The 23,051-nt window shown below is 32.4% G+C and overlaps 1 protein-coding gene across 8 annotated transcripts in view; it reads right to left on the reverse strand.

Annotated features, from left to right (window-relative positions):
* Sec16 (endoplasmic reticulum export factor secretory 16) overlaps positions 1 to 23,051 on the reverse strand; it is a 156,680-nt gene that overhangs the window by 110,289 nt on the left and 23,340 nt on the right. For all 8 annotated transcript variants that reach the window (XM_075370741.1, XM_075370735.1, XM_075370736.1 and 5 more), the window contains exons 4-7: positions 21,838 to 22,009; positions 20,457 to 21,195; positions 9,687 to 9,799; positions 8,145 to 8,409 (exon numbers count right to left, since the gene is read on the reverse strand). In XM_075370741.1, coding sequence (XP_075226856.1) covers positions 8,145 to 8,409; positions 9,687 to 9,799; positions 20,457 to 21,195; positions 21,838 to 22,009 — 1,289 coding nt within the window. The remainder of the gene's footprint in view (positions 1 to 8,144; positions 8,410 to 9,686; positions 9,800 to 20,456; positions 21,196 to 21,837; positions 22,010 to 23,051) is intronic.

The following is a 23,051-nucleotide window of genomic DNA, read 5'->3' on the forward strand; positions in this document are numbered from 1 at the left end:
CTGCTGGGTCTGCTAGTAATTTCATAAAAATGATTCAATTTAATTAGAACATATGAAGCAAAAATGATAACTGACAGAAAATAGCAAAAAAATTATGCTTATTATCCCCAACCTGTGAATTAAATTGCCTAAATACATAACCAAGGTCACATACTAACATAATGGAATAATCTAATTAGCATAAGAATGTGGCTTTGTGTTCACAGATTAAAAAAAGGAAAAAAGGTTTTTTGCCCCCCACTTCTTAAGGGGGTTTGAAAACCTACCACAATCAGAAAGTAAGCTATGAAAGGGAAATTAAATTACATGGAAAAACTATGACCAAAATAAATACTCCATAAACAGAAATCATACTAAATTTTATTCAAATCTGAACATTTAGTCAGAAGAATATTTTTTCTTAGTGGGAGAAAAATGCCTTGGCGTTATCATCACTCAGAATAAAATTTTACAGAAGAAAAAATAAAGAGATAACTAAAAAACTAAAATCTTAAAACTAAAAATCGTACAACTAATATCACAGTTAAAATTTATTTTTAAAAAAGACTTAAAACTAGTATCACAACCGTTAAATTAAAATTAGAAATAAGTGTAAAACTAAAAACAGAAAATCTAACTAAAACTAAAAAGAATTTAACAAAATCCAAGCGGAATGTAAAGGGCCCCAACTTGGAAAAAGGTAAAACTAAAAAAATTAACATAAAAAACTAAACCTAAGTTAAAAACCAAAATATTAAAAAGCTAAAACTTAACAACTAATAATAGATAAAGTATCACTAAAAAAAAAAAAAAGATTAAAACTAATATCACTAAAAAATAAATATAACTACCATCACATATAAAAAACTTAAAAATAAATAAAAACAACTCTATATTATATATATATATATATAAACAAGATAAAAATGAAATAAATTTTAACAAACTCTGAGGGGTGCAAAAGGCTCCTTCCCAGATAACAGAAAAAAAATATAAATTTAAAATCAAACTTAACAGTAAAAAACCACATAACACTATCAAAAGGTATATAAAACACAAATACTTCTAAGGTATAAAACACCCAGTCCAAAATTTCTTTATCATTGCCCAGGATTTGACGAATGTTCCTGGGCAATTTAGATTTACGACAGAAGGCCACATAACAAATGCAATCCACAAGGATGTGGTGCACAGTCAAGCGGCAGTTGTATCATACGCATGTTGGTGCATTTACTTTTGACATTAGATATCCGTGTGTGAATCTGGTATGGTCTAACTGCAATCGACAAAGGACTTCAAAAGAAGAAACACTGCAAAAGGGGAAGGACGAAGGTTAATTCTCCATGGAGGATATGAACAGGGATACATTGGGAAAATAGGGAGGTATGTCTATGTTTAAAAACTATAGTAACTGCCGGGTATGTACAACCATAGGTGCACTGAAATGTGGATAGTTTTCATATCTTTGTAAATTAGGATTTACAAGAACTGCGGTAAAAGCTGGGTGATTTGGTTGCCGTTTAAGATGAGCAAAGTAAGATGCTGAAAGTTGGTCATGTCTATCCCACAGTGATGGTTTACCACACTCAATAAGTATGCTAGTGACAGGGCTTGATCTAAAAGACCCTGTAGCACAACAGAGAGAAGCATGATGTACAGCATATAACATCGTGGTATTACACGCTGAAGATGGCAATACAACCATAATCTAAATAGGAACAAACTAAGGAATGATAAAATCGCAACATACATGACCTATTGACTCCCCAATTGATGTTGCACAGAACTCATAGCATATCTAGCAGTTTGGAACATTTTGTTTTTAGTTCTTTGATGTGTTTGACCCAAGTAAGGCAGCCATCAAAAAATGCAAGCATACAGCCCTTGACTCCCCATTCTTTAAGGGTATTAAGAATACCACGTCGCCAGGCCATGTTGTAAGCCTTCTTGATATCAAAGAAGACAGCAATGAGGCATTGGCAGAATAGGAAAGCATTTTGAATAGCTGCTTCCAGTGACACTAGTGGTCAATGGAAGAATGTCCTTGGTGGAAACCACATTGTTCTAGACATAAATTACCATCTCTCTCTAAGTACCATGTGAGCCTGCGGTTCACCATTCTTTCCACCATTATACATAAAATGCTTGTCAAAGAGATAGGACGGTAGCTTGAGGGGTTTGCTGTGTCTTTACCAGGTCTAAGTACTGGAGTACTGCTGGTATGACAATGGCTTCTGACCCTGAAGAGAAAACTTGTGAGGAAAATAGAACATTATAAATACACAATAGGTGTTGTAGCGCCGTATTAGGAAGGTGTGAGAAACCCACCGGGTTGGTCTAGTGGTGAACGCGTCTTCCCAAATCAGCTGATTTGGAAGTCGAGAGTTACAGCGTTCAAGTCCTAGTAAAGCCAGTTATTTTTACACGGACTTGAATACTAGATCGTGGATACCAGTGTTCTTTGGTGGTTGGGTTTCAATTAACCACACATCTCAAGTATGGTCGAACTGAGAATGTACAAGACTACACTTCATTCACACTCATACCATCCTCATTGATCCTCTGAAGTATTATCTAAACGGTAGTTACCGGAGGCTAAACAGGAAAAAGAAAGAAAAGGAACATGTGAGAGCATACTAAGGCGAATGTTGTCAGGTCCCGGGGAGGTGTCACGTGAGTTTTTAAGTGCATGTGACAATTTGTTAAATGAAAATGGAGCATTTAATTCACCGACCGAATCTCCAACATTTAACGATATTACTTACATCTGTAATTTGTACCTCTGAAATTCAGTACTGTATGATGAGGTAAGGGAAACCAAACGGAAAAAATCTGCCAAGATACTTGCCACTGCAGAAGGTGATGTAAGTTCTCCTTCACGAATGAGTCTGAGAATGGATTGTTTTGGTGATCCACAGATTGCATGGATCTTTTTCCACACAGTAGATATGGGAGTATTCTGCGTGAGATGGTGTCCATGTAATTCCTCCATGACTTTCTCTTAGCATCTAAGAATACCCGATGACATACCGCTCTAGCCTTATGGTAAAAATTTACATGTTCATTTGTAAGCCTGCGGTTAAATTTGTGCAGTCGTTGTTGTTTGCTAATAGCGTTTTGGCAGTCAGCATTCCACCAAGAAACAGTAACACATTTTGGGTTTCCCTATGTATGTGAGATATATCTATTGGCATTGTCAAGTACCATATCTATTAGCATTGTCAAGTACCAGGGACGTAAAAGATAAAAGTTCATCAAGGGCATCTTCACCATCGCCATACTGTAATGGGAAGGCTTTACGGTAACTGTTCCAATCTGCCTTTTCAATAATCCATCTATGTGGTCTTTTATTCAACTTGCTGTTGACACCAAAAGCCTGTAGTATTTGGCCTGTGGTCACTGCCATGAAGGTTGTCACAAGCAGACCAATTAAAATCAGAGTAAAAATTTGATGAGCATAAGGAGAGGTCAATGTTTAGACAGTGTAACACAAATTGAAGACATAAATATGTATGACCCATCACTCAGAAGACAAAGGTCTTGTCTCACTCAATTTATCATATTTCCTTGAGAGGAGCAGAAAGATGTGCCCCCAGGTAATATGGTGGGCATTGAAGTCTCCTACTATTAACGACTGCGATGGGATTTGCGTGAAAGATTTGATAGTTCTAGAGCACTGAACCCAGAGTTCGGTGACAGATACAAATTGCTGATATGCAATTTAAAGGAGACTGAGATTTTTACAGCAATTGCAGGAATGAGGATAGCTAGTTGTAGCCTTATAGTCAACACCTCGTTCTGCATGAAAATAGCAACACCACCACCCTCTCTACTACCTACAAGACAGTCGTATCTCTCATATGTATAGCCTCTAAGTGTTACCGCATCTTGCTGTAAGAGATGCGTTTCTTGGAAGCACATTATTAATAGTTCATGTGTGCGCATCAGCACTCAGCACTCTAGCATCTTCAATGTGAGACCGAAGACCTCTTAACGTTCACTGAATAATGCTCATAAAGGAGCATGTATTTTTGTAGAAATACAGATAAATATATAAGAAAAAATTAGTTGTAGGTGATTTGTGATTCTTTTAGTGTTCTTGTAGTGTATGTGTATAGTGTAGTGTTCTACAGCTTAAGAGTGTAGTGGGAAGAAAAGCAGCAGAGGCTAATGATATGGGGATGCCAACCCCCCAGTCTTAAAGAATAAGACCACCCATCAGGGTAGTCAGGAGATACCAAGCAAAAAAAACAGGCAAACATATATATCTATATATATATATATATATATATATATATATATATATATATATATATACATCCTTCTAAAATTTTACAAAGTTATTGTTTTTTTTTGGTTTGAAGTTATGAAATTGGACAAAATCCCCATACAAAATTTGACCTGATTAGCACACATCATACACAGTATAACTACACAGGCAGGAAAGTAAAAAAAAAAGCTTATAAAATTTAAAATTATACTGTAAAAACATACTAGTTAAATACCAAATTAGTTACAAAAATTTAAAAACAATATTCTGCAATTTCCAAACAATGGCATCAGATAAAAAATATCACATTCAATATAAAGTTTAAATAAATATATTTATTTTACACAAGATGTTGGAAACTGTAAAACACCTTTTTTTTAATTTTTTTTTTTGTTTCTATTTAATTTTGTTGTTTTAATGGTAAATTTTCATTATGCAATATTAAAAATAATATGTACATAACAATTTTCAAGGTTTTTTTTTGTCTTCAGTCATCTGACTGGTTTGATGCAGCTCTCTGAGATTCCCTATCAAGTGCCAGTCATTTCATTTTGGTATCCTCCTACATTCTACATCCCTAACAATTTGTTTTACATATTCCAAACTTGGCCTGCCTGCACAATTTTTCCCATCTACCTGTCCCTTCAATATCAAAGCAACTATTCCAGGATGCCTTAATATGTGGCTTATAAGTCTATATTTTTTTCCAAATGCTTCTTTCTTTATCACTTTGCCGCTACATCTCTTCATTTGTCACCTTATCTACCCATCAGATGTTTAACATTCACATTTCAAACGCTTCTAATCTTTTCTTCTCAGGTACTCCAATCGTCCACGTTTCACTTACATGTAAAGCTGCATCCAAACATACACTTTCAAAAATGTATTCCTGATGTTTAAGTTAATTTTTGACATAAGCAAATTATATTTCTGACTGAAAGCTGGTTTCGCTTGTGCTATTCAGCATTTTACATCGCTCCTGCTTCATCCATCTTTAGCACTTCTACTTCCCAAATAACAGAATTTTTCTACCTCCATCATCCTTTCCCTTTCTATTTTTATATTCAGTGGTCCATCTGCATAACCTCTATTACATTTCATTACTTTCACTTTTTTCTTGTTTATTTTCATGCGTTAGTGTTTGCGTAGGACTTCACCATGCCATTCATTGTTACTTCTAAATTTTTTTTATTCTCTTTTTTATCCAAATCATAGCATCTTTATCTTTTTACCTTGCACTGTTACTCCGGATCTAAATTGTTCTTTAACGTCATTAACTACTAGTTCTACGTAAAGATTAAAAAGATTAAAATGTGGATAGGGAACATCCTTGTTGAACTCTCTTTTTTCTTACAGCTTCTTTCTTAAGTACTTTGATTATTACTGTTGCAGTTTGGTTCCTGTAAATGTTAGCAATTTCTTCTATCTCTATACTTGAACCCTGAATTTTCAAAATGCTAAACACTTTATTCCAGTCTCCGTTATCAAATGCCTTTTCTAAGACTACAATCCTATGTATGTTGGTTTGAGTTCCCTTAATCTTCTTCTACTGTTAATCTGAGCACTAAAATTGCTTCCCTTGTCCCTATGCTTTTCCTGAAACCAAATTGGTCTTCTCCTAATACTTCTTCCATTCTCCTCTCAATTCCGTAAAGAATCATAGTTAAGATTTTTGATGCACGAGTAGTTAACCAAATTGTTCTCCACATTTATCTGCTCCTGCTTTCTTTGGTATCATGACAATGACACTCGTTTTGAAATCTGATGGAACTTCCCCTTTTTCATAAATATTACACACCAGTTTGTATAATCGATCTATAGATTCCTCACCTGCAGTGCAGTAATTCTGCAGGTATCCCATTTATCCCAGGAGCCATTCTGCCAATCAAATCTTTTAATGCTCTATTAAATTCAGATCTCAGTATTGTATCTCCCTTTTCATCCTCTTCTTCTTCTATAACACCAGTTTCTAATTCATTTCCTCTGTATAACTCTTAAATATATTCCACCCACTATCGACCTTTTTTTTCATATTTTAAATCAGTATACCATCTTTATTTAACACATTATTAAACTTTAATTTATGTACCACAAAATTCTCCTTAACTTTCCTGTATGCTCCATCTATTTTACCAATGATAATCTCTCTTTCCACTTCTGAACACTTTTCTTTAACCCACTCTTCCTTCGCTAATTTGCACTTCCTGTTTAGAGTATTTCTTAATTTTTGATAGTTCCTTTTACCATCCTCATCACTAGCATTCTTATACTTTCCACATTCATTCATCAGGTACATATACATAGTTTTGTACCATTTCTCTTTGTTCCACCTAAGTTCGCTTCGGCTGATTTAAGGATTTCCTTTCTAACATTCTCTTATTCTTCTTCTACAATTTCTGCCTAATCATTTTTACTCAGATCTCCTTTATCTTCTTCTTTATCTTCAGAACAATCTTCTTTATCTCCTCTTCCTCAGCTTTTCTTCACCACAATCTACATTTTATTATCACTAAACTATGGACAATATCAGTGTCTGCTCCAGGATATGCTCCGCAGTCAAGGAGTTGATTTCTAGATCTTTATTTAACCATGATATAATAATCTATCTGATACCTTGCAGTATCACCTGGCTTTTTCCATGTGTATATTCTTCTACTATGACTTTTAACTGGATGTTGGCAATTACTAAATTATACTTCATGAAAAACGCAATAAGTCGGTCCCTCTTTCATTCCTTTTGCCCAGCCCATATTTACCCGCAATATTTCCTTCCTTGCCTTTTCCAATGCTTGCATTCCAATCTCCAACTATTATTAAGTTTTCATCCTCTTTTTTGTGTTTAATTCTTAGTATACACACTCTATCTCATCATCATCATCATCATCATGGGCACTAGTAGGCATATAGACGTTAACAATCATTGTCAACTTAGGTTTTGATTTTATCCTTATTACAATGATTTTATCATTAAGTTTTTTGAAATACTCTACACTCCTTTACTATGTTTTTGTTCATTATGAAACCTACTCCTGCAGGTCCTTTACTTGACGCTGAATTAATTATTCTAAAATTACCTGAACAAAAGTAGTTTTGCTCTTCCCATCGAACCTCACTAATTCCTTCTACATCTACATTTAACCTACCATTTCCCTCTTTAAATGTTCTAACCTATCAACCGATTTTAGACTTCTAACATTCCACTCTCTTTAAATTTTCTAACCTATCAACAGCCTTCTTCTAACATTCCATGCTCCGAGTCATAAAATGTTATTTTTTAATTTTCTGGAGATCCGTTCCTTAGTAGTCTCCACCAGGAGATCCCAACGGGAGACTAATTTACCTCCAGAATATTTTACCAAGGAAGGCACCTCTACCTTTTTGTTACATGAAAATGCAGAGAGCTTCATTTTCTTGGGAAAAAACAGCCGTAGTTTTCCATTGCTTTCAGCTGTTTTTCAAGTAATGCCTTCAAAACTTATCTTGTAATGTAGTGATTTATTAGTTTCCGCATTTGGATCATTATTACTTCATGATATTATTACTTTTACATAATATAATTTTTAACAACTTCCATTTTATTATTAATTTTGTACATTGTGCTGCTGCACTAGCCAAAGTTGTCGGAAATTTTTCCTTATGATAAGCTTCCTCTGAAAGCTTCTAGAAAAAAGCTGGAGCAGTTTCTGGTCTACCAGAAAGGTTAAAGAAGGAATATTTTTCTATTAAAAGTAAGATATCAAAAAACTTTAATAGTTTTTAAACTATTGTGACAAGCTCAAATTTTATTTTTATTAAAGCTCTGTAATGCTGATGTTTCTTAAAATATTACAGAATGAATCTATTAACAATTAAAATTAAAGAAAGAGAAAATCAATAAAATATGTACATAACTTACTCTCGTCTATTTTTTCTTCTATTCATTCGGAAATCAGAATCTGAATCAATATCTCTATCTTTATCATACTCCTCGTTTTCAACATTTGATCCTTGAGGCTGAGAGGGCAACTGTTGCTGTGACTGTTGAGATGACGGAGATGGCTGTTGCTGTTGCTCTTGTGGCTGTTGTTTCTGTTCCTGTTGTTGTTCTCCTAAAACCATACGATGTAATCCAGGAGGTGGTACACCACTCTGCGACATTTCATCTCCACTAGCACTACCACCTAAATTTACAATAAAATGCAAGTAAAATTTCCAGTTATATACTGCTTAAAAGTAAATGAAAAACAGTAATAAATATTTTCATTTAGTATCAAGAAATTAAACAAAAACTTCAAAATGATTAAAAATTAAATCATTAAGAACCTATGAATGAAAAGCAATGATGACAAGATTTCAGAATACTACAGAAATATTTTTAATCTATACAAATCTAATAAGCAGTATGCTACATGATGTGAGATGAGAAATTCTCATCTGACTAAATTTAATCATCATTTTTGTAATACTAAAACATACGGTTTTAATTTTTTCCCTACATAACACTGTTCTTAGTCTTAGACGTCACTATACACACATTTAGTTCTCACATGTTTTTCTCTGATAAGGCAACAGCTGTTATTGTTATTGTTAACAAAAGTGAAAGCAAAGAAAGAACAAAATATTAAAACTAACCATTAATTACATAATAGAATTTATTTTATTTTATATTGATAATACACTAACAGCATTCACCCTTGTAAATTTTTTTTGCTTTACATAATGAATTAAATGACAATAATATAGTCCTAATAAATAACTACAACATAATACTCTAAATGATAACTTTCTTATTTAAAACTGCATTTAAGGTTGGCTTACCACACCACTACACTGAACTCCATGGCAAGGTAGTAGTGCCTTTCTTTTAGAAGGCCCATGTTCAAATCAGTCAGACATAGGCATTTTTCATATACTATAAAAATCTTCCATAACATATTATGCATAAACTTGGGCCTTATATTACTAATTAATCATAAAAAAAAGTTTAAGTTAACCAAAATAATATCAGTAAATTAATAACAGTATAATACACTTTTTTAATGATGCCATCTATAACCGAAAACAAAGATTACATCCAAAACTATAGATCTTGGGTTCAACTCCCATCAGGAGTCAGCATCTCTGAGAATCAGAACCCACAAGGTCTCCCTGTCAAAAAAGATCATTCTTTTAAAAAACAATGTATGTAAAGATTTATATTAAATTGCAAACAATAAAATTTAAAGAAGAATGATTATATCTGATTTTGCTGGTCTTTTTCAAATAGTATAATTTTTAAGGACTTTATTAAACAAATCTAGACAATTTATAATTTTATACTTTATTTGATGAATAATCACAATTTTATTCAATATAACCTAAAACAACATTATGTAATAAAAATCCACTGTTCATTCAGTCATATTTATTAACATTAAGAAGAATTACGCAAAATGAAATTAGCATAACAAATTATTACCTCTACTGGTATTATCAGGATGTCCTAAAACCATACGATGAAGACCAGGAGGAGGATCACTAACCAAACTGTTGCTGCGAGACTGTTCAGCTCCAACCAAACTGTTGCTGTTGCTGAAAGAATTTTAAAAAATGTAAAAAACAAATTTGATATAAAAGTTTACAATAAATTTAAATTCAAATAATTAACAACAAAAAATTTCTGGGAAAGATTAAACACAACTCTTTTAACATTATGAAACTATTAATTCTGAGCACTGAAATGAAACCAATCTGGCTAAGTATATCTATTCAACAAGCACTACACGTATAAAAAAAAATTTAATTATTAAACAAATAAAAATTAAGATAACTTCAAATAAAATTTAAATGAAGGAATTGCCAAACAAAGTAATACTATACTACACAAATTAAAAAAACAAAAATCATTATTAAAATTGTTAATTAAATTTAACTTGTGATGTTGCATATTAACTAAGCATTAATGATTTCAGTGATTGATAATGTTTTATAGACAATGATATAATATATATTACATGTAAAACTAAAATCTTGTAATCTTTTGTTAACTCTAGAAATCCATCCTTTAATTACAGGTAAAAAAAAATGAATAGGAAAATACTCAAACCTTTTTGAGTGAAAAAGAGGTTTTTAATTTTTTTCATATATAACCTAGTATTAAATAAAAGTTTACAATCTGTGCAAATAACATTTTGCAAGTATAATTACACAATATACTGTGGGTGTTTCATCATCACCTGGTGTTCTGCAAAGCAGCAGGTCCCTTACACTACCACTGTCTCTATCCAACCCTGTACAAAGCCTTCTTCTATGTTGCTTTTTAGTCTCCAACCTTCACCTCATCCATTAACTTCATCCTTCTTTTTCCTCACTTCCTTTCTCCTTCTATGGACCTCTCCAATGCAGTTGTCAAGAATTCACTTCCTCTAACCAAATGTCCTAGTTTCATTTTTTTTGTTGTCTACTCAGATAAGCGCATAATTGCTTTTTCTTCTTTAATACCATTCATTACTTCCTCATTCTCAACTGCCTCTTCTTCATCATCTATGCTCCACTTCCATACAACAAGACACTCCATACTTAGTGTTTTATTCTATAATTAGAATTAATTTAAGAATGAATAATTTAATGAATTTACTCAGGAATTTTCATTCCTTCCTCCAAGGCTGTTAACCTTTGAAGCACTTGTGTGCCATTGGCTAGAATTATCATATATTAGCAAACCCTATACATCTTTTTTCAACCTCCAACACTTATTCCAACTTCTCTTCTTCAAATATACTGCTTATTATATCATCAATATATATACTGAATAATAGTGATGAGAGGCAGGCAGCATCTTTGTCTTAATACATAACTAGAACTATTCAATCAGTCATATTCTTACTTTCATTGCTGCTGTTTGTCTCGCATATAATTCTTTAATTAACCTTCTGTCTTTCCATGCTATTTTCTTCTCTTTAACAATTTTCATCATTTTCTCCCATTTGACAGAAATGCCTTCTCTAAATCTATGCAAACACAGACTCATTCCTTTCTCTCTGTGGGTGTTTATTTTGGCAATAGAAAACAGTCACAATAGGTTCCAGGTATTTTAATCTGATCAATAGCTTTTAATAGCGTTCAATAGCAATATTGTTTTTCACTTTGTTGTGTATACAAAATACTCACAACATACACTGGATTCAATTTTATACACTACAATAATTACTCATTCTAATTCTTGAAATATTAGCAAAAAAATCAAATTACACTTCTAAGTCTTTTTTTTTATACAATCACCAACTGTTTATGTTCTCCCTTCTCAGTTTGCTCCTCACAAGTTTCAGTTGGCTAATACTCTTGATGGGAATTTGATTATGTGACAGGAAACTACAATTTCATATAGGTAACAAGTTTTTCAAGGATTTGTAAGTAAAGCTACATTATAAGACATAAAAACTTTTTTCTTTGAAAAAAAGAAACAGTAGTTCCAAATGTCATTTATTTTTATATATATACACATAAATATATATTTTTTTTTTTTAATAAACATGAAAAATGAGAATAATAATATGACAACGTTACAGAATCAATACCCAGGCAGCTTCACTTTGCAATGACATAAAATTAAGGGGAGAACACTTATCTTTGGTATTTTTATTATAAGCTCAAAATACATTCTGTTACATATGAGATCTGATCAAAATATCAGCTCTTAGCCCTGGTAAAAAAAAGAGCTTTTACCTAAATCTTTGAAAAGCTAATTTCCTACAAAGAAGGTCCCTTTAATAAATTGACAAGCTTCTCACAGCAGTTCTTCCTCTGTAGAATACATTTGTTTTTGTAGTTTGTTTTCAAAACACTGAACAGATATATTGTTACATTTGTTACAAGCCCTTTTCTATCCTGGATTATCTCCATACCTAGTGCAGGCATATGCATCTGCCTGCATACATGTGCACACTGTTTGGTTCAATATGTTATTTATCACATTTCTTATGATATATTTTAAAATGTCTCGTTCTCTTCTTATTGACAAATATATCTAGCAAGCTTAACACAGCTGATGTCAAAAATATATATTAATATATTGTATTGTTCACTTCACATTCAGAAATCGTGTTCACAACTATAGACAAACATATTCATCTCATATCATTAATAATATATGACACAATGTAAAAAGAATAAAATATAATAACACATAACTAAATGTGTAAAATAAACAAAGAAATATTAAAAAACCAATTGAACAAGTGAACCAGTGCGTTTTATTTAAAAGTAAGTTATGGATTACAGTATTTAGTGGACATGAATGCAGACACTATTCGATTCTCACACTGGTAAACACACACACTATTCAATTAAACTATAATTGCATAGTAATTGTCTGAGCAATTATACTATGGTGATTGAAAAATAAGTGACTGAACCTATAATCACCTATTGAACATAGGTGTGTAATATCTAATGAATTGCCAGCTAAATAATATTAACAGTATTAATAATATATTAACAGTAAATATTAACAGTATTAAAAATTAACAGTAAAATTTTTTTTAAAATATTTACTGTTATTGGAAAAGTAAAACCAAATTTAAATTTACATTTTTACAAACATCAAAACAAATCAATAACACTATTATCACTGCAGAACATGTTTAAGGTTAATCCATTTGAAGTAACCCAAGCATGGTTGGTTGACAAATTCCAAAAAATTTGAAACTTACCTATTTGTTGCCTGCATGTCTCAGGACCTTAAAACTTTTTTTTAAAGTATTTTATTTAAGCTGTTTACCTGTGGCGGCCATTTTTGTTACGGTGCGCACACCTGATTTTGTGATTGTAAGGGTTTACGGAAAAAATGATAACTAAAAAACTATTGGTCCTGGAAGGATGAAACATAAGCAATTTATTCATATATTCTCAAGGCAAAAGATTGGTCCAATGTGTTATTTACCTATCTCTCTTCTTTCTAAGAGAAAATTACCAATAAAGTTGAACATGAAAAACTGTGAAATTTTACTTTTGGTAATCTTCTTCAAGAGGCAGGGATGGCATACACAGTTTGAATTATTTTTTATACGTATGTATATTTTAGTAGTTTTATCATAAATAATATTAATGGTGATATACTTACCCCTAAATTTTTAGGAATTTTTGAAAATAATTTTTTTTAAATTAAAATTTTGGCTTCAAAATAACTCTGATGGGGGTGATTATAAAAATTTGAAATTTGTACAACTTACAGATTTTTTGTAGATGATTATGGATAATAAAAATTGTCAGGTAAGCTGCCTGCTTACCTGACATTAGGTGCACACATTCATCATACAGATGTAGTTATCTTTGTCACAAAGATGTCTACTAAGTTCTTATAATCAACATTAAGTTTGGGATCATCAGCCATGAGTTGATGTTCTGGTGGTGGGGGGCAGACACAAACTGTATGATTCCTGGATTCACCAGCCAAGATACACTATTTTGGATGGAGTTCGCAGAACGTTGACTTCCAATTTTTTCCTCAGGGTTTTCACTTTTAAAAGAGACTTACCATTCATTTAAGTTTATCAGAACATGGCGCTTTTGCTTTTGCTTATCCACTTTGACATGTGTGCTAACACAATCCTTTTTATCAGGACACAGCCTGCTATTATTGTCATCTTCATAAAATAACATAACTTTTTTAATTGTGTTGTTACTAATTCCTGTTTTATGTCTTTTACTTAATTCCGATAGAATGCCTTGCTCATTAACTAATACTCTAGTAAGTCTAAACAAACGCTCAGACATATTGAACTCCGGTATTATTTTAGATCTGTCCCAAGATTGGTGAAGTAAACTGATAATTTTAACCTTATCTTTTTTAGAAGCAAGAACACATTTTTTCTTTAGTTTTAAAATAAGATCACCATATTCATGTGAAGAAGATTGAACTGGATTTTCATTTTCAGAAATTTTTCAGTCAAAACACAATTCAAGATTATTTTTTAATTTTTCAGATACCTTACTTATTTTAAATTTTAATGCTGATGGCTTTTGATCCGTGATTAATTTTTTCAATTTTGTCTTGGTCTTCACATTCATATATTTCTTTTTCTGTTGAGAAAAAGTACCTTTGAAATGTTTAACAAAAAGAGACTTTCTAGGAACTAAATTTAAATTTGGAAAAATATGTTCTTTAAGATCTTGCTTCTGTTTTATTTGTCTTAGGTTTTTCTTAACTGTTGTTTTATGAAATCTTAAAGGGTCACAACAGAACTGTCCGCACAGGTGACTGAATTTTGACAATCACATTTTTTCATGATATTTACAAACACTAGTGAGATCTGAATTAACACATAAATAAGTTGTTGGTTTTCATTACTAAATTCACAAATTTTAATGAGTTCTTTTGGCTCTGTACCATCATACACTGTTTTATGACAGTCTTCATTGACATAAATTCCTATGGAACATTGTTCTTGCATTGTTTTATGTGAAATTAGTTGAAAATAATGTAAACTTTTAACTGATTTTAAAGTTTGCATTTGTAGTATTATTAAGTAAAAATTATTTATTTAATAAACACTTCCAAACACAGGATGAAATTTGAGACACTGTAAAAATGTGAACAGGTCACTGACTAATGTCAGACTGACCAGTCTAACTGCAAAGCTAAATGATGCAACAAGCAAAAATGAGCATGTTGCAACATGAATTTTCCTGACAACTGGAAGTGATTTCAAGCACCTCTTATATAACGTGAACACTGCAGTTGAATGGTTCAAAGAAGTCTATTCCAACTATAGTAATAACTTAAAATATTAAAGTGCCAGAAAGTCATGTAACCCCTTTGAAGCACTTATTTAGTGAGTCAAAATGGTATTGCTTTTAACAGGTTTTTCATGATTTTTGAGAGGTTATAACTTTTTTATTAGTACAATATACAGGAAACGTTTTTATTATCCATAATCATCTACAAAAAATCTGTAAGTTGTACAAATTTCAAATTTTTATAATCACCCCCATCAGAGTTATTTTAAAGCCAAAATTTTAATTTAAAAAAAATTATTTTCAAAAATTCCTAAAAATTTAGGGGTAAGTATATCACCATTAATATTATTTATGATAAAACTACTAAAATATACATACGTATAAAAAATAATTCAAACTGTGTATGCCATCCCTGCCTCTTGAAGAAGATTACCAAAGTAAAATTTCACAGTTTTTCATGTTCAACTTTATTAGTAATTTTCTCATGAAAGAAGAGATATGTAAATAAACCACTGAACTATTACCTTGAGAAAATATGATTAAACTGCTTTTTGTTTCATCCTTTCAGGACCAATATGATTTTTTCCGTAAACCCTTACAATCACAAAAATACATGTGTGCACCATAACAAAAATGGCCGCCACAGGCTAACTGCTTAAATAAAAATTTTTTTTAAATAGTTTCAAGGTCTTGAAATATGTAGAAAATAAGTGGGTATGTTTCAATTTTTTTGGAATTGGTCAAACAACCAGCTTATATTGTTTTTGGACACTTCAAATGGATTGACCCTAAAGTATAAAAAAAATGTTAAACTATAAAAAAAATTCCTGAACACAAATAAGGTCCTAGGAGTATTATGTTAAGAGGGGAAAAAACAGAAAATGAAAGAATGACTAAGGGATGACAGCATCCCTTTCTATGTAATTAAGTTACATAAAACAATCAATAAATTCATAGATTTATTACAAAAAGGTGCAATATCTATGATTTGTTTTTCTCACTTTAGATCTTTACTTATTCAAATGCTTCCATTTATATACAGTGTCATATGGACTCTTGATCAACAAAGTTTTTCCATTCAAAATACACAATTAACATAACCTTTGATTTCAGACTGGTGTATTTTTTTGTTTCAGAGATGTTAAGCGTTTCTATCGGATCGACCTCGTTGCTAACTGTTCAAGAGGGAGTAGGGGCAGTCTACGGCCAGTTGCCTTCAAGATGTCAACTCGGGCAGTCCAGTGCTGTTACTAAACGTAAATTTAAACGTATTTCTTAAATCTAAACGTATTTCTTAAATCTAAACATAAATTTAAACGTATTTCTTAAATCTAAACGTACATTTAAACGACATGCTGTTTCTTATACTGTACTCTTTCAATAAATACAAGTTATAACTTATTGCGTGAATATCTATTTCACCTTGCCTTAATTCTCAAACATTTTTTGGTGACCCCGACGTGATCATTTAAACGATTATATTAAACTAAGTTTTGAAACTGTAATTAAACAAATTTAATGAACAGTTCGCTTTCAAGATTAAGTGTGTATTTAAACGGAAGTGTATTAAAGTAGTTTTAGATTTTCCACATAATTAGACTATTTGTCTTGAGTGCTGTGTATAAACATGTTTACATTCACCATTTACGCGAAGATAAACATTCGACGTATGGATATTCAAAATCTGATTTTCCAGCAACATCATCTCAGATCACATTTTGTTTCTACACCTATGTCTTCATTTATGCTTCCAGACATTTGCAACACATAGGTAGTCAAATATTTCTTCTACTTACGCTAGTTTGGCCAACGTGTCAACTGACTTCCTCCCAAAGATACGATAAGGTAAGAGAACATAATCTATGTTTTAACTGCTTAAAAGAGGGACACAAGACCATTCAATGTAAAAGTCCATATTCTTGTAAACAATGTAAAAAGCGACAACATAGCATACTTCATATTGAAAATTCACAAAAAACATCTAATTCCCAAGCGACTGAAAGGGAATCCGAACCAAGGAATGCACCTAATGTTGCAGCTACCTGCTCAAGCAAAAATCAAGAAGTAATTCTAGCAACAGATAGAATTACTTCTAATAGTGTTGGTTACAGATAGTGTTGGTTGCAGATTCTCAGGGTAATTATTATCTGGGTCGTGCCTTACTAGATAGCGGTAGCCTATCAAATTTCATAAGCCAGTCACTTGCTGCTGCGTTAAATTCAACAAGTCAAAACCTCAACATCAATAATTGGCATTGGGAACTCAAATACATCAGCTAAATATTCCGTACGAACTATTATTAAATCAAGGTTTGGCAACTTTGAAGAAGAGCTAGTTATTGGTGTTGAAAAGGATAGCCCATGATCTTCCTACATCTTCAATACACAAAGAATTTAATATTCCAAATGAAGTAAGTTTAGCTGCCAAACACTTTTACAAGAGTAGAGGAATTGACTTACTTATTGGCGCTAGTATTTTCTATAATACAATAATAGAAGGACAAATCAAGCTTGGCTCTAATTTACCAGTTCAGAATACAGAGTTTGGATGGATTGTCAGTGGGACGATTATTTCAGGTAAATCACGAGAAATTGAAACTACTTCCATTACTACTATTGCTCATTGCAATATTGCTGCATTAAACAATTTAGAAGATCTTATATCATCTTTCTGGAGGATAGAAGAACTACCAATAGAAAAGTCAAAAACGTTTGGAGAAGAAGCCTGTGAACAACATTATACTAATCATGTTAAACATCAATCTGATGGCAGATTTATAGTCAGCTTACCATTTTCTACAGATCCTACTATTACTTTATGTGACTCAAAGGAGCATTAGGATTAAACGATTAAAATCTTTGGAACAAAGATTTAGTAGACAACCAGAGTTGAAACAAGCTTATACTGAATTTTTAAACGAATACTTGGAGAATGATGAGATGGAACAAATAACCAGCCTTCATGAACCGAACCTTACATACTATTTGCCGCATCATCCGGTAATTAAGGAGGCATCTTCCAGTACACGGCTTCGCATAGTTTTTGACGCAACATCTAAAACATCTACCAACAACTCTCTGAATGATGTACTCATGGTTGGACCTACAATTCAACGAGACATTGTCACAATTCTATTATCCTTTCGTATTCCTATTTATATCTTCACAGCAGATATAAAGCAAATGTATAGACAGATATTAATTGCTGAAGATGAACGCGATCTCCAGCGTATTTTATGGAGGAGTGATCCTGCTGAGGCAATTAATATTTATAGACTTAAAACTGTGACATATGGCACTGCATCTGCTCCATACCTCGCAATACAAACATTAGTTCAACTTGCAAACGAAGGAAAACAATCCTTTCTGAAGGGAGCTGAGTGTCTACTTCGGGATTTTTACGTGGATGATGTTTTGACTGGAAGCGATTCTCGTGAGCAAATATTTTAAGTACAGTCGCAACTAATATCGCTCCTGAAGAAAGGTGGATTTGAACTACACAAATAGTGTTCTAATGATCCTACTATAATGGAGAACATTCCAAATGAACGTCGTGAAACTGGATTTACTATAGAAGAATCTAGCGATAAGGCAATTAAAACTTTAGGAATGTTTTGGCAGCCTTCCTCCGATTCCTTTAGATTTAAAATTAATTTAACAAAACCTCCAACTAGAATCACTAAACGATTTATTCTGTCTGATATATCAAAATTATTCGATCCTATCAGAATAGTTGCTCCAGTCGTTATTACTGCTAAACTAATTATGCAGGAGATGTGGCAAATAAAGGATCTGGGATGGGATGAAATGGTTCCTGAGCAAATTCAAGTTAAATGGATAAACTACAGAAACTGTTTACAAATTTTGAATCATTTATCCGTGGATAGACGAGTCGCAAGCGGTAATACGAATCAACGGTATGAACTGCATGGATTTTCAGATGCTTCTGAAAGAGCCTATGGAGCATGTTTCTATCTTAGAATCACTAGCTTCTGAAGATCATCGTCATCAAACGCATTCATTCTGTGCTGACAACGGTATAACATGGCATTTTATTCCTACTCGTTCTCCCCATTTTGGCGGCCTTTTGGGAAGCCGGAATAAAAACTATTAAACATCACTTAAAGGGAACAAATATTCTATCGTACGATGAACTTGAAACTTTATTAATTAAGATTAAGGCTTGCGTCAATACCCGACCACTTACTAGTTTGTCTAATGACCCCGAATGACCTAAGTCCCTTAACTCCTGCTCATTTCCTTACCGGTAGTAATCCTTTGTCCTCAATTCCTTCACCTGATTTATCTGTAGTAAATGTTAACTGGCTTGATCAATGGCAACGTCTTCAACGTATCTACCAGAACTTTTGGCGTCGTTGGTCAAATGAAAATCTATCAACTCTTCAACAACAAAACAAGTGGAAGAAGAATTATAAACCTCCATAACCAGGAGCATTGGTGCTTCTTAGAGAAGAATTCCGGCCTCCTCTCCACTGGGAATTAGGTCGAATACAAGAACTACACTACAGACCTGATGGTAGGGCTCGCATCGCCAGCATTTGTACTATTAGTAGTACTAATTAGTACTACTATTAGTAGTATTCCCTTAGGGGAATAGTTAATAGAGCCTTGAATAAACTCTGTCTCCTTTTTGATGCTTGAAGTCAGATACTTCAACGGGGGCGGCATGTTAAGCGTTTCTATCGGATCGACCTCTCTGCTAACAGTTCAAGAAGGAGTGGGGGCAGTTTATGGCCAGTCGCCTTCGAGATGTCGACTCGGGCAGTCCAGTGCTGTTACTAAACGTAAATTTAAACGACATGCTGTTTCTTATACTGTACTCTTTCAATAAATACAAGTTATAACTTATTGCGTTAATATCTATTTCACCTTGCCTTAATTCTCAAACAAGAGATGATAACCGCACCACTCACATCACCATGATACCTAATTACATTCCTTTCTGCAAGTTCTGTAATAGTCGAGTTTCTGTAAGTCTTTCTCAAATTTGAAAAAATATATATTACACCTCCTAAAAATCTTCATATCTCATAAATTACCACTAGCATCAAACTAAATTATCTTATATCAACAGATTGTGATTTAAGTGATAGATTCATGCAAAAAATAATATAATAGTACTAAAGATTTATGCTAAGTAGCATACCACCATGCAGAAACATTTAAAACAAAGTAATGTCACTCTGTAGAATGTACAATAACTCACTGTGTAGTTAAACATTTAAAAATTATTTTTCAAAACCTCTCTATATGTTATTATTAAATATATATTCTCTCTCTCTCTCTCTCGCATGTGCATGCATGCACGCGTGCGTGTGTGTGGGTGTGAACAAATTCATTATAAGACCAATAGAACATTACGTTAACATACAAAGCTTCAATAATTTACATTTTATAACTTATCCTGATATAAATAAAACAAAAACATGCATTTTACACATAAAACCTCTACCTAAAATTAAAAAAGGGTGTTAAGAAAATATTAAACATACCTTGGTGGCCTGGGAGGCTGCTGAGAAATTGAATGTTCAGACTCTCCACTATACGTTGACGGTTGATGAGTATTGCTGTGAGTATCTTGATGAACCAGATTAGTTGTAGCAGCTGACCACAATGTAGTCGAAGAAGATGTAGAAACAATATGCGGTGCTCCTGTAGAAGTTTGTTGCTGTAATCTATCATCACCCTTGTCTAATGTAGTTCTGCCAAGTACAAGTCTTTCTTCTGATTGCAAATCTTGCGTGTATGAGCTGCTGCTACCGGCACTACTGCTGCTAGTACTACTTCCACCAGGTACAGTACGCTGTGAAACAGAATCGCTTTGCTGTTGATCACGATCTCGTGATTGCTGGACATCATTACTCCTTCCACCAGGAACAGTTCGTTGTGATACAGGATTATTTTGCAATTGCTCTCTTGATTGCTGAATACCACTAATATTATCATTACCAGAATTACCACTACTACCTAAAACCATTCTTTCCATATCAGCATCTCTTAACTGACCAGGTATCATTCTTTGCCCTAATGGTGGTAGAGGAGGATGGTTTGTTAGGTCTGACTGTTGCTGCATACTATGTCCTGGAACTTGGGGCCGTTGCAACATGGACAGAGAATTAGATGAAGATGATTGTGGAGGAGGAGGTGAACCAACAACCATTCTTTCCTGTCCAACAGTTTGCCCCTGACCAGTCACCAACCTATGCAAACCTGGTGGTGGAACAGCTTCACCTGTTAAAATATTAAGAGATTACAACTAATTTTATTTAAAAATTCAAAAAAACTTCATTCATGTTTAACACATTAGGGTATATCAGCGAAGATATGAGAAGTAGACTACTAATAAATAGATTGAAAAAATAAATATCATCCTATATTTAGAGTCCAAAACATTGTTATAAGCAATTACACTATTAAAAAATGCTCAGCATCACAGTAACCATTACTAAAAGGTTATGATCAAAATTTTCACTTCTCCTTATAAATTCAAAAGCTATAGTTTCAACAAGCATTAGGCGATATTACTAAGAAACAACAATCTGCTTGCTTTATCAAATTCTATGTTAGAGTATACATAATTCCTGCCATCAGCAATGCTACAACACCAAGCAGCAAACTATTAGCATTTTTTTTTTATATGCAATAAAGTAAAATCCCTTGAAACTATAGGGTACAAGTATTTTAACCTAATACAGTTTTTATGAAAAATGACTAAAAACTAATGTAGAGATCTTTCTTTTTTTAAATATATGTTAACCACCATAATTATTCTGTAGTAAAACCTTAAATTGGAATATCTATGTAAGAAGACTACAATGACGACAGTACGTGTTTTCACTGCTTAAATCTGTAATGGGAATATTAATTACTAACCTTCATCGTTAGTATCAACATCCACATCGTTATCAGTCGCACTGGTTGAATTTTGAGGTTGCTGCTGTATAGGTGGAGGAGGATGTAAATGTCCTGTCTCTAGATACTGATCCCTATCAACAGTACACCTTGGAGCAACTTCCTGGTTTTCCCAACCTGATACACTCTTCCACTAATACAAAAATTAAAAACAAAATATTACAACAAAATTTTTGTGTAAATTTTTTTAGCAGTATATTCATAAACAAGCAGAAGTTTATATAAAAGTATAAAATGGTGTCAATTGTAATAAAGAGTAAATTTTGTTTTGATTACAATTTCTGCAATTCTGATGGTTTTGTAAGAAACAAACCTTCTTTCTATTTTATTTAAACATATGTACTGTTCTATTTTTTTGTAATATTTATTTAATTAAGTCTTCAATCAATAAAGTAACAGTTTTATTCTACTTAAAGTTCACATCAGACTTTAAAAATGGAAAAAAATCTCCCAATACAACAATACCCAAAAAAATAATATCACCCAATCTTTTCAACAGGTTTAATTTGATTACATGCACATTCTGGATTTGAAGTGAATACTAATTTTAAGAAAAAGGATGATTTGATTAAAATTTAAATTTTGTTGGTTGCAGTTCATTCAAATGGTAGGTGATGTTAGAGATGCTGCATCTTGTAGTCTTTACTAAAACCATAATGCTGTGTTTTTATTCGGTGAAAGCAATAAAAAAAGGTAGTTAAATAGCATCATCAATAAGAAAAAGTAGAATAGTCATCAGGGGACTAAAGATTATTATACATAAGAGAAAAATATATTATATCATACAGAAAACTTTGTTCTAATGGTGTTTTTCAGAATAAATGAGAAATCTCTTCAACAAGTGAAGAAATGATTTGGTTGATAGAGAAGTTTTACTACAACATAGCTCCTCTGAACTTTACTTACAGGCAGTTCAATTCTATAACTGATGATTATACTTTTCTTTTAATTTATCAAATAATAACTATGATTTAAAAATCATTATTAATGATTAATCATCATTTTCAATCATTAATATGACAAAAAAAAAACATGAAGAAAGAGAAGAAAACTAGAACTACTCCAAACGTCTTCAAATAAAATGGATAATACTAATAATAATGAGATAAAACCTTATAAGGTAGATAATCAGTAACTACACAGTAATGTAAATAGATGAAAATCTGCTTTATACC

This window comes from Lycorma delicatula, chromosome 7, assembly GCF_047948215.1.
Source record: "Lycorma delicatula isolate Av1 chromosome 7, ASM4794821v1, whole genome shotgun sequence".
Taxonomy (NCBI): Eukaryota; Metazoa; Arthropoda; class Insecta; order Hemiptera; family Fulgoridae; genus Lycorma; species Lycorma delicatula.